At 48.0% G+C, this 12,041-nt stretch overlaps 3 protein-coding genes across 3 annotated transcripts; 2 read left to right on the top strand and 1 right to left on the bottom strand.

The window, feature by feature from the left end:
* Nucleotides 1-245: 245 nt before the first annotated feature.
* F5147DRAFT_618215 (amidase signature domain-containing protein) lies at nucleotides 246-2,468 on the bottom strand. Its single transcript, XM_041432569.1, has 7 exons — nucleotides 2,412-2,468; nucleotides 1,531-2,359; nucleotides 1,407-1,479; nucleotides 1,272-1,359; nucleotides 1,157-1,218; nucleotides 747-1,105; nucleotides 246-694 (listed from the first exon to the last, which is right to left on the bottom strand). The coding sequence occupies exons 1-7, from the start codon at nucleotides 2,441-2,443 to the stop codon at nucleotides 419-421; spliced, it is 1,719 nt and encodes a 572-aa protein (XP_041288409.1). The 5' UTR covers nucleotides 2,444-2,468; the 3' UTR covers nucleotides 246-418.
* Nucleotides 2,469-4,264: 1,796 nt separating this feature from the next.
* Nucleotides 4,265-5,141, top strand: F5147DRAFT_583710 (uncharacterized protein; the record flags this gene model as incomplete). The annotated part of the gene is made up of 3 exons (XM_041431744.1): nucleotides 4,265-4,675; nucleotides 4,730-4,862; nucleotides 4,918-5,141. 3 exons carry the CDS (start codon nucleotides 4,265-4,267, stop codon nucleotides 5,139-5,141), a joined length of 768 nt encoding a protein of 255 aa, XP_041288408.1.
* Nucleotides 5,142-8,416: 3,275 nt separating this feature from the next.
* F5147DRAFT_618210 (uncharacterized protein) lies at nucleotides 8,417-11,631 on the top strand. The gene is made up of 9 exons (XM_041432568.1): nucleotides 8,417-8,831; nucleotides 8,911-9,151; nucleotides 9,207-9,224; nucleotides 9,276-9,354; nucleotides 9,408-9,538; nucleotides 9,590-9,614; nucleotides 9,666-9,755; nucleotides 9,806-9,940; nucleotides 9,999-11,631. The coding sequence occupies exons 1-9, from the start codon at nucleotides 8,723-8,725 to the stop codon at nucleotides 11,505-11,507; spliced, it is 2,337 nt and encodes a 778-aa protein (XP_041288407.1). The 5' UTR covers nucleotides 8,417-8,722; the 3' UTR covers nucleotides 11,508-11,631.
* Nucleotides 11,632-12,041: the final 410 nt, after the last annotated feature.

Below are 12,041 nucleotides of genomic sequence, written 5' to 3'. Positions count from 1 at the left end.
ATGACTCGGATACCCTTCCAAGGAGGAAAAGGATAGATGAGATCCGTTTGACTGCTTATGTATGGAAGAGAAGTCGCCCACGGGCTCAAGCGCTCAGGCTGTGTTACATGTTCAAGGCCTCATTGCGTTGGCATAGGCTACTCTATTACGTCGTAGCGGCGGCGAGCTCGAGCCGCCAGTCCCCGACTGAGTTTTATCTTCTCTTTCTCACGGTAAAAAAGGCAGGCACACATTTGCCTAGATGTTTCGTGCATACAGAACCGAGGCTCCCCACCTTGTGGAGTCGGGATAATCATTACAAGGTCATGGCAGTACGACGACTACGGGGACATGAAGTATGGACAGTTAACAATAAACAAAAATAGTGCACAGTTTATCACATAAGTCAAGTTCCAATTTAACGGGGTTCAAAGTCACCCTAAAATTCCCGAGGAATGAACTTACGACCGCATGCCTCGAGAGCATCTTCAACGATCTTCATCCCCTGCAAGACTTTCTCTTCCTCAAAACGCCTTCCGACAACTTGCACGCCAAGGGGCAGTCCGTGCATTTTATCGGCATCATAAACAGAGTATGCACCCTTAGAAATCAACCCCATCTTCTTGTAGTCGGAACTCTTCATAAAATCTTTCGGTAGCCCGTCCGATTGGCGGTCAACAAAAGATACTGGGAGAACACCAGCAGCAAAGTCCAACTGTTCGCCATTGAGCCCGCGATGAGAATACGATATTGAAAATGAAGCTTACGATATTAAAAATCATCGTGTAGGCAGCAGATACTAGGGTCACCTTCTCTGCGGTTCCAGCAGGGATAGCGGGCAATGAATGTGGAACCGTCAGCAAAAAGTCGAACTTTTCATCTTCCCATGCTTGGTGCCACTTTTCTCTGTACTCGTCTCGGGAGACGACAAGCACACGTTCTTCGGCCGGCGATTTGAGGTGAATCGTCTCGAGCATAGATGCCCAGACCTCATCACCAGTAGATTTACGCGTTACCATTGCCATGAACTTCTTGAGCCAAAGGGGCATCCCCAACAAAGACTTGATAGCAACCATCACGGGGTCAAGTTTCTCGTCCTTACGCACAGCACCAAAGAAAGCAGCCCCTAAAAAGAGTTCAGTATATATGGCTTACAGCTCGATAGAAGGATACTCACCCCCATCTCCAAAACATAACTGAAGTCCGGCGTTCAGACCTTCTGGGATGCTAGGGGGTACACTACGTGATGTTATGGGTCAGCAAAATTCAAGATTAGAGCGGTTCGAGCGCACAAATCAACTACTTCATGGCCTTGCTTCTCCAATGCATCACAGGCCCATTCCAAAGCACGACGACAAGCAGGAGAGGGAGAAACAATGCCTAGGCATATGAGGAACGAATGTAAAAGCAGCGTAAAGGGGGCTGACCATCTTCCCAAACGACTCCAAACTTCAGCTTCGTCTCTTGAAGATTTACGGGTCGCCAAGGTAATGGAACACACTGCAGCAATCATCAGGTCTGGTGGATGTTGTAAATGAGAGCTTAGCGAACCGTATGGTCATACTCCCATGGCCGCATCTCCACAACACGCTTCCAAAATTCTTCGAGGTCTTCCAGTCTTCGAGACATCGGAGCGGATGTAGTAGCCACTGATTCTAATCCAGGTACAGGGGAATGCGTGCCCTGACATGGAAACCGTCCTATCGAAGACCTCATAGCATAGAGTCCGCAATAATGGGCGGGCAACCTTACGCTGCCGCCAAGATCTGTGCCGATTTCGATGACACTCCCCCTGCATGCAAGAAGTGCGCCCCCACCACCTGTCGAAGCGCCGCTGGAGAACTTCTTGTTATACGGATTACTCGTTCGCCCAAAAAGGTCTGATGATGTCTCCAGTCCGAGGAGACCGGGAGGTACGGTAGTCTTCACGTGAGTGATTGCCCCTGCATCATGAAGAAGTCGGACTATCGCTGCAGACGACGAAGCGGGATGATTAACTTTAGAAGAATAACCAATAGTAGTGTCGTAGCCTTCGATATCGATACAGTCTTTGATGCTGACAGGGACACCGGAGAGGAGTTTCGCGGGTTGTTCGGGAATGTCTGTGCCGTCTGAACCAGTTGAAGGAGCTGGAACTTTCGGGACCAGAGCTTCTTGAATCATGATCCCGGTTAGGCAATTAGTGGCCTTCTGCGCGGAGACCACTTTCTTTCCATAAGCATTCAAAATGCTCGCCGTTGACAGTGAACCCGCGTTATGGCGTTGGACTAGTTCGCTTAGGGACAAGTCAAGCACCTTATTCTCGGGCTCTGTGCATGGCTCGAAGAACGACGAGGGCAACCCATCCAATGTCTTCCGTCGTTCCTCTTGTTTGGCGGCGCTGAGGGATTCATAAGTAAAATTTTGAACACAGGGAACAACTGGATGCATACCAGTCACGTCGATGTTGGGACTGGAAGAACATATTCAAGAAGTCAGAGATTGGGGCACAAAACCGATCATGAGCGCACAAGACTCTGCCTCATTAAAAGCTTTCGGTACCTCTCGTAGGTCCTAAGTAAGTGATGAACTAGCCATGATTTGGGGCTGCTTGCGACCCGAAGGTACGATACCAGATCTCAGGGTGCCATAATTGAAAAAAAAAAACGGAGATATCAAAATACACTCAGTCAAATATATTGGAGATTTGATCACACCTGTTATATTTTAGACGTCCTCTGACAGGCAAGCCCAAAGAAGACGTGGAACTGTATCTTCCAGAACGGAGCAAAATTTAGAAGACCCTCCAGCCTAGCAGCTGGATTTACCTGCGGAGAAATCGTGAGAGTGATGAAATACAAGAGAGTACAGGGCGCTCGCTGGCATTTCTGGTCACGGCACGTCTTGGGACGACGCGTTTCGTTCTGTTTCGTTGCAATCAGCGTGACTGGCAAAAAATGCCCAGTCCGAATCAGGTAGACCGGTGATCGGATTCAACACCATGTCGAAGCCCCCAAAAAGAGCCAAGACTAGGTCCTAAATGTTGTGCCTCGTATCATTTTTGAACACTACTAGTAGATGCACGTCCCTCGGCAACGCCACAGGTTCTGACCCGCGCTTGGAATAGATGCAGGACCCCGGGTGCTGGTTTAGCTTCGATGCGAACCCTCGGAAATGTTTTGTCGTATCGACAAAGATCGGAGTGCGGAACAACCATTTGCCATATTGCTACCGGCAGAGGTTGTACATAAAACTTCCCTTTCAAAGGCGCACAGCTAGCCTCAATGGCACCAAGTGTTATCGTTCTAGCCAACTTTCTGAAAATACCGAAACGAGTGTCATTTTCTTCGGGATGTCATTTCAGAAAAGTTCACATACTAAAGAGCAAAATGTTAGTGTATGTTAGTCAACCGAATAAACATCTCGGTACCAGCAACGAGTACGTTCAGAAGATCAAGTGCTAACGCAAATGCGATCATTGTTGCAAGAGGTTATACTATCTGCGAGTCACCGAGGCACTTACAGTGATCTGCAAGACGTGGCACAGCCGCGATGAGGTGCCTGCAGTTTGACTCAATCACTGATCTGCGACAAGAATGAAAAGTAAAGGCGCAAGTCGCAACGTCGCTGTCATGGTGCGGAACGTGCACTTCCGTGCATTCGTAGTTCCCCAGCGTTTAGTCCGCGAGTGGTCGCCACGTCGCATGCTGCACATGAGTTTGATCATTAATATTTCCCTGGGTTGTATGTCGATGTCATTTGTATTTCGATTGGGTGCACACCTGGCAAACTGACAAGTCAAGCAGCATAGAAGCTATAATCCCGATACACCGTGTTCATGTTCATGGCCAAATTAATGATCGTCTTGGTGGCTCCCAGCGGCCACCTCCGAAACCATTGACTTAGTGCCCGTGTAAGATTCCTAAATGTAATTAACATTGAGTAAACGTGTAACCGCCACGTTGCTCATAGATGAGAAGCTGCAGCTTACCATTTTCACGCCGAAGGACTGTACGATATTAGATTTGATCTTGGGTGGTAGGCAAAATGATACAACCTCAATACCGTTCCATCCACCAACATGTGACCTTGTCGGCGGTCATGGTCACATCAACCGTCTGTTTCAATGACTTGAAATGCCGGCTTCTGGGAGTCGGGGCGGTGGTCAGTGTTGTCATGTCATGAATTTGAATGCTTGAACCCAGGCACTGTTTAAACACGTCAACAAGACACAACAAACGCGCCACTCTTGACTGTCACGCTCATCATTCACCACGGCAACTGAACAGCCAACGAAATGCTAAGCATGCAAAGTTCGAGTCCCATTTTCCAGACCCCCTCTACTCCTGGGCGTTCATCTTATTATTCTGCAAGGAGTCACCAGCCACTTACTTCGTCACCCCTGGCTTCTCCGAAATCATCGCCGGTAGCTGCCGCACAAGCAAGACGACAAGCCCAATACAAAGCTCGGGTAACTAGTTCATCCAGACGCGCGGCAACCCAGCTCCCATGCCCACAAACTGGTAGTCAAACGCCAGAAAACCCTCAAAAAACATTTTTACGTGATCGTTTTAAAGCCCGATGTCTTGAGCGCGCCCAGAAACAACGACATGATAAAGTACAAAAGCAAAGGACAAGTAGCAGCAGTGACGTGTTTTTTGATGCTGAGATGGACTGCGATGAGGATGAGGACGATGAATTTGTTATGCAAGATGAGGTGTGTGACTTTCCTGACAGGGGTCTACTGACGCTCATAATTGGACGCTGGCAGCTCTTTCGGAGAATCATTGCCAATACTGCACATAAGCAAAAACATTCCTATCGTCTTTCGTATTCTTTTGATGTCGGATCTTCCTTTGACCCAGACATGGAGGATGCAAACCGGTGGGAAAGCGAATTGCAAGGTCAGTTTCTCCTATTCTGAATGGCATCAATAAGCTTACCTTCGATGTGCTCTAGAAATGCCCCCTGACAGTTATAGTGTGACGCCGGAGGACCTCGAGCAAGAGGAAATTGATGCTTACGCCGCAGAATATGCAAACTGGCAAGAATTGTCGGATCTGGGTGTTAGCATCGATGACTTCTCGGCGTGGAGTGATATCGAAGATACCCCACTGTCGTCACCGCAAATGACGCACAAGGCAGGACGCTCGTCAGAGGATCAGGATATGGATGTGTCCTAACACAAGTCGCGTGTTGTGATCGCAGTTTCTGCGATGGGTGCTGACATGCTGTTATGAGTTATCTACTGTAACTGTTACTGTACATTATTTGTGTCGAGCGGTCGTGGCATAGCCACGTCAACACCACTACTGTCATCTTATCACACGTCGGACGTACCACAGCTTGATTATCGTCAAAGACATCCGATGATGCATCGATGATCAGCAATTACTACTTACTCCACATCGTAGATCTACTAGACCTAGTGCATGTCATCATCCAGGCTAAGCCATATGCATCAACTCCACTCACTGTTCGAACGTTCAGCATCAGAGTCATTGGGTCAAACGAGGTCCTCGGATCCGAGGTCATGAATCATGTGTGGGCTGTACTTTCTAACTTGTAACCTGAGCTACAACTGTCAGAACTACATATAGATTATACATACTAAGTAGTACTGGTCCAGTTCCTGATATCGTTCGAGGAACGAGTAATTCAAGGTGCGCATAAGTCCAATTGCCAAATAGGCTTACCAGAAAACTCGCCGGCACTTGTAAACATTACAGAGGGGCCGTTACACGACCTTAAGCTTCAGGCGAGTTCTCGCCGTGAAGCCCATCTGTTACATACATGATATGAGGAACTAGGAACCGGACTGTCACACAGAAGCTGAAGATAGTCTAGCCACTTAAATACCTACTAAACCTTCAAGGCCTTACTCCTGAACGAACCCCTCCAATCAAGGAAGCCTTCGCAATGGCACAATGAGCTCATTTCGGAGGCCGCGGTATTCAAGACTAGTATACAGGTGCTAAATACCTGACATTGGTGCTACAGCTATTTTTGAGCTGTTTTCAATGATCCTGTGACTTTCCTACATCAACGCGTGCAGGTACTTGAAGGTCGTCAACCTCAACTTGAAGTTGTTAACGAACTTCGAGCGAGGTGTCTCCGCGGATACCGTTCGCCGACTTAGTACCCTGCGTCCGTGAACGCCGGACAACACTCGATGATTTTGGCGGGACTACTCACTTACGCCAACCCCATGCGGTGCAGATAAGAGGCGTGTCACCGGAACCGAGAAGATGATAGAAGACAATTCGTGTGAGCTCCGTCGGGGTCCAGGTGATTGCATAAAATACCAGAACGCTCAAGCTGCGCAATTGTTGGGATGAAGAGATATGATATATGATAAACAAGGTGACCGACTTGGAGAGACTCCGAGAGAGCGATGATATCCGTGACATTCACGGCGAATACAATTTAGGTCGAACTTTGAGATTGAAGTGATACTCACGTACGCAGGCCCCTAAAGAAGCGAAGTCGGAGATCCCAAGTATATACACGTGGGACATGGTAAAACTCGCAAAGTAGGTGTTAGGGGTCGTTGCATCCCACGATGCGAATATGATTATGAGCTTACTGGTACTACTGGGGCAAACTAGCTGCCAATTGAGCACGACGCCGTACACAAGCTGCGCTAATCAGTGGCTATAAACACAGATCATGGATGTAGAATGACATCGCTTATGCAGTGCTGATTTTTCCCGCTGTCCCGGATCGGTGGTATCAATGCAAGCGAAAGTCGGCGCTGGCAGAACCTGAAAGGAATTATCTTGCCTGCTCCTGTAACAAGGTGCAAAACTACTCACGAATTTGACAAGGCATGATGGGTGGATCATGCCCATTTTCAATGCAGAGAGACGCAGATATCATAAGTATCAATATTCGGAGAAAGAGAGTACCACTTCCCAAATCACCCACCATTTTTCAACAAAAAACTGGGGAGAAGAAACTGAGATTATCGAATGAATATCCAGACTCACCAAGAAGGTATAGATGTGAGGAAGCTGGTCAACGTTTACTACCCATCAAACTTTGAGAGTCTTCTTGAACGTAGAAGATCGGTCCGAACAAGTCAGAACGTTCAAGATACGAAGGAACTTGAACGAATGGCTTCCTTCGATAACGTCTGCCTAGTAGTAATAGGACAGACTAGCGTCAAACAAATCTGCTCAAGTTACAAGCTTTGAAACAAATGTCAAACTTGACATTGAGATGCAGCAAGTGTCTGACGCGGAGGACCATATGATATCATTGTCTGTACAAACACTTCAGTGAAATATGAATTGTCCGAGTAAAGTACGTGGACAGACATACCAAGTGAAATGGTCAAGGGCTTGCTACCTTACCCACTGGCAGTGACCATGAAACTACGAGTTCATGTACTGGCCACTTCGGTGGACCGCGATATGCAATGTCAAAGAGTTCTCGATCGAACCGAATAAGTTAGTAGCGCGAAGCATCCGTTTTGCAGATGACACAGCCACCCTGCCTCTCTCCTCAAGTTCTTCCGAGTCAACACTGCCACCAAAAGATTTGCGAACTGTCACAGTTTTCCTGCAGTCAGTCATGGTGCTTTGACAATAATATTGCTCAAACATTGCCATAGCACGGTCAGGCTGAACCAGGTTCAAGGAGGTTTTGCGCAATTCGTCGTCTTCGTTGTCATCAGATAGGATTCGCAGGACCTGCTTCTGTCAGCGCCCTTACCAGTCGCTACGCTTGGTTTGGTCTTTTTGACACTCGATGAAGCACTTATAGTCGTCTGTTTCCAAGCAGCATCGAACACGAATAGATGCTGGGCCAGTTGCACGTGTGTTATCGGAAGTACTGGTTGCCTGTTGTCTGGTCTCTGTCGATTGGCATCTTCTGGGACCAATGAATTCTGGATCGTCAGTCAGGTTTGCGCAATGATTTTCTCTGGTCTTCGCCTATGCTTCTTAAAGCTTAATTCTCTGTCAATATCGCGCTGGAACAGAAGGAATAGTGGACCCAAGAAGTTGCGAACGAGATCACCTTTGGAACATGGAATGCCCTCGACGTGCATATCCTATTTGCGCCGCTCCAAAACGAACTTGAGTACTTGCCAAATCTGGGCAGCGACCGACCTAAAATGGGGTATGCAATGACATTAGATGGTGAAAGCCAGGCTTCTTTCATCACATTTTATTGGGTTTACAGTATTCCAACCTCGAAGTCCCGTGCGTCATATGTTGAAAATTGAATATAAACCTCGCAAGTTCATTTTTTCCATTTTTTCTCTTTGTTTCTTCCTTCCCCCCATCTTCACACCGCTACTCTTAACGATTTTCAACCAATTTCTTCATACTATTCGTATTGCAATCGTTACAGTCCACCGGCGTTCACCTTACCTAAAAGCTTGCCTTTCGCTTGCTTCCTTTCTCTCCCGCGAATTCACTTGCCCTGATCCTCCAGTATGAGCCTTTCCCGCTCTTCGCCACCGCAATCTGCCGTTCTGGCTTTCCCAGCTTCTCCTACCTGCGATAACAAGCAGTTTCAGCATCTTGAACATAGCGCCTCAGCCGGTACTACTTGTGACACTGTACCGAACACTCCGATCTCTTCTCGTCAAGCGCCACCCACACCGCCGGATTCAGATTCGTCGCCACCCAATAATATCCTTAGTAGTAGTACATCATTTTCTTCATCTCAGCCCAACCTTTCTCTCTCCCCGTCCCAAAAATATAACATTGGCAGCCCCAAGCCCAGCAGTTCTTCGCATTCTAATACTATCTCTATGTCTACGAACCATGTTGTCACCAGACCAAATAATCCGTCCCTCAATCTACAGGAAAATGGTACGGCATCGTCTTATAGTCTTTCTACTGCAGTTTCATCCAATTCTCGTGAGGTTTTATTTTATCAGTTGTGATTCCCCCCGACTTACTCGGATTGCAGCCTCGTACAGCCTCTCTTATCCTACAGGCTTGCAATTTTCGTATGACCACATGTTTCCTGACTCAAGCGACTCACAGTTGTCGTTGAGTCCCGATACGCCTTCCCAGCGCCTTCCCAGTGCATCTCGCGCATCACACCGTACCCCAAATGTGTATATCAATGGACTGCCTCCTCATTTTCCGGAGCAGGAGCTCTTTGCTCTCACTCGCCCATTTGGTGAGGTGAAGAGTGTGAGGTCGTTCACTAGGCATGTGAGCGAAAAACCAACGTATGTCCTGTTCTGCCACTGCACGAAATGCCAAAGCTCACGTTCTGGTAAACAGAGGGTATGGCTTCGTTTTGTAGGTGGACATGTATTTTTGTGCGATTGTCTACCTCACATTCTTGCTAAGGTTCAGCGACGTCGATTCAGCAGAAAAATGTATCGAAGGTCTTCGTAAATATCGCAATCTACATCCGTCGTTCTCAAAGGTCAACATTGTTCTTCTTGTATGCACCCGCATTCTTAAAAATTCCCCATACAGCAAATCCATCGCATACCTGGTACAGTGTACGCTCAGCAAAGCCCCTCTCAAATAGAGCACGATGAAGATTCTTTCAAAGCGCGGATGGAAAAACTGAAGGATGGGTTATCCACCAACCTATACATCGAGGGGTAAGATCGCTTTGATAAAAGCTCGGTTTGGTACTGAATAATTCTTTTCAGACTTCCGCTCTCGATTGATGAAGAGGTATGTGAAGCTGGTGGCCACATATACAACGTTATTTATATGCGAACACAGAGCCTTACTGCTTTGGTGCACCCTTACACCATCAAGAGCAGCCGTTTCTTTAAAACGAAGCTCAGTGAACCCCCTCGGATAATCGCCTTCGTTCGGTTAGTTTGTTCTCGAAATTGAAATTCTGTAATTGATCCACCTAGTATAGACTTGAGAATCGTGCAGCTGCAGAGGATACCATCGAACGCCTGCATGGTCGAATGGTCCGTGGATGGAATGACCCTGGATGCAGGATTTCCGTCCGGTTTGCTGATAGTGCTGAACAACGGGAGCTAAGGGTTGGTCCGCTGATCGAGACGTGTTTTACTTCGAGCTGATTCATGTATCTTGCGTTAGCGATCAGAGAGAGTATCCAAGAATGGGGACCAGTCTCCAGCCCGTTTGACAATCGCTCAAGCTGCCCTTCTCAACCTTCGTGGCCAAGAGCTCCAAGCTCACGCTCGCAAGACCCACGTAAATAGTGTCCGTGACATCCCCATCATTGGTCAGCCTCGCGACGAGATTTCTCTATCAAGTATTCATCACTCCTATCCGAATCTGAATTCCCCCTCCGTGTCAGCAGGGAACATTCCCATATCTACCTCTCTGCCAGGGCATCTTGGTTATCCGTACGACAGTTCCCCGTCGACTAGGTACCAGGACCTTCAGTCGAATCCCTACACTGATGACCTTCTGAATTCACTGCAACACAACCTGAATTTGACACACGCTTACACAGGGTCGACACTTGACCAAGAACATGATGCCCATCGCGCCCATCTTCAAGCCCTCGCAAATGCAACGCTGTACACGGCTAGCGCCCAGCCATCTGCACAGCAGCCTCGTAGCCAGATACAAGCGAGGAACGGCTTCACTCCCGCAGAGGAGCTCATCCTCCAGGCTCACGCGAGGATACGTGAACAACGGTACCAACAGCTGCAGACCCAACAGCAACTTGTGCACCCACACGATCTCACTCTCCCTCGGCGTGCCTCTTCATCTGGACGATTAGAATCTGCAAGCAAACTCAATGCGAACGCGCAAGTATTCCACGCCCCGGAGCAGATTTCCGCTTATCCGCTCACTGGTCGAGTCCTGGGTGGGGCGAACCGGCCGAAGTTTTTGGGCGACGCTCTACCGCCAATCTCCGAAGACGACTTCCATGCTCTTGGCCAACATCAGCTGGAGTCCAGGTCACATTATGACCATCTCCGCACCCATTATCAGGATGAGCTGCATTTCCGTAGTGACACTGGCAATGTCAGGATCACGAAACCGCCTAGTCGTGCTATCGAAATTGTTGCGCCACCTCAACATCTTGATTCCAAGTGTTCTCCTTTGCAGTCGCACCATCGTTCTCAGTTCTCTTCGCGTTCACACCTTTCTCTGCGGCAGCAAGCACAAGTCGCTACTCTCCCTCGTTCCCCTCTCGCATCGAATTCATCTCAGCACAGTTATCAGCACACGGACAGCCGCTCCAATAACCTAAACAGCACCATCGCTATGTCCAGTACCAACGATAAACCCGACAGTGGTCCGCAGAACTATCTTCACTCGCCCCAAACATCCCAGCCCCGGTCAGATGATCAACAGGACCATCGCCACAAGTCTACTTCTGTGTCCTCAAAAGCATACGTTCCTGCGCAGAAGTCGCCCTCTTTAGCCCAACAACTAGCATCCGAAAATGACATGAGGTCTCCTGCTCTCGTTTCTCCGGCGCTAACTTACTCGTCTCGCACCTCATCTACTCTCAGTCCGGCTACTCCTTTCCTCGGCTCATTCAACGGCAGCCCAGAGAATTTCGAGTACACGCCAGACAATAGTGGGATAGTGGAGAAGGTGAAAGTCGGGTCAGGTACGCACTAGCTCGTCGTTCTCGTCCAGTGACAGTTTCCGGTGCATGTTGTTTTCCATTGTGACGATCATAGTACCCTTTAGCATGATGTAACGTACAAGATTGTTTCTTTCGTTTTCGTTTGATGTTCCCGGATAAGTATATTTTGATAACCATTATGCGCGAGTACGAATAGTTTTGTACCTACGCACTCTTAGTATTTTTTGAGATACAGCAGATATGTCTATGTTCCTCATCGACCTGATCGCACGTATAGTACTAATAGCTATATTAGTGTTGTCTATGGTATGCCATACGCGGTGATATATGAATCACTGTTAGTTTAGCCTCCAGTAGGCAGACTAACACGTATCACAGTGCCCCTCAAGTTCTCAAATTGCTTTGGGCTTCTAGTCTATCGTCCTGCATAGGTCAATATCGTCAGGCCCCCACAGTAAATTCATGTAGGCTGGATAGCGCCCTCGAGGTGGGATATCCCGTAGTAGCCTACAGAAGTAAAAGTAAAGTCGCAAACAATCATTCTAGCTATTAACGAAGTTCGGACG

Source organism: Suillus discolor, assembly GCF_016758755.1.
Source record: "Suillus discolor strain FC423 chromosome Unknown F5147scaffold_67, whole genome shotgun sequence".
NCBI lineage: Eukaryota > Fungi > Basidiomycota > Agaricomycetes > Boletales > Suillaceae > Suillus > Suillus discolor.
The sequence above is the reverse complement of the archived record's forward strand: the minus strand, read 5'-3'. Positions and strand labels throughout refer to the sequence as shown.

What these genes read in the sequence shown, in the direction of transcription:
- F5147DRAFT_618215 (XM_041432569.1), bottom strand. Translation starts at nt 2,443, where the DNA reads ATGTTCTTCCAGTCCCAACATCGACGTGACTG. An exon ending in TGGAGTCGTTTGGGAAGATG is followed by an intron (nt 1,360 to 1,406) that starts GTCAGCCCCCTT and finishes TCATATGCCTAG; the next exon opens with GCATTGTTTCTCCCTCTCCT. An exon ending in GTTATGTTTTGGAGATGGGG is followed by an intron (nt 1,106 to 1,156) that starts GTGAGTATCCTT and finishes AACTCTTTTTAG; the next exon opens with GGGCTGCTTTCTTTGGTGCT.
- F5147DRAFT_618210 (XM_041432568.1), top strand. Translation starts at nt 8,723, where the DNA reads ATGTCTACGAACCATGTTGTCACCAGACCAAATAATCCGTCCCTCAAT. An exon ending in ACCAACCTATACATCGAGGG is followed by an intron (nt 9,539 to 9,589) that starts GTAAGATCGCTT and finishes AATTCTTTTCAG; the next exon opens with ACTTCCGCTCTCGATTGATG. An exon ending in CCCCTCGGATAATCGCCTTC is followed by an intron (nt 9,756 to 9,805) that starts GTTCGGTTAGTT and finishes TGATCCACCTAG; the next exon opens with TATAGACTTGAGAATCGTGC.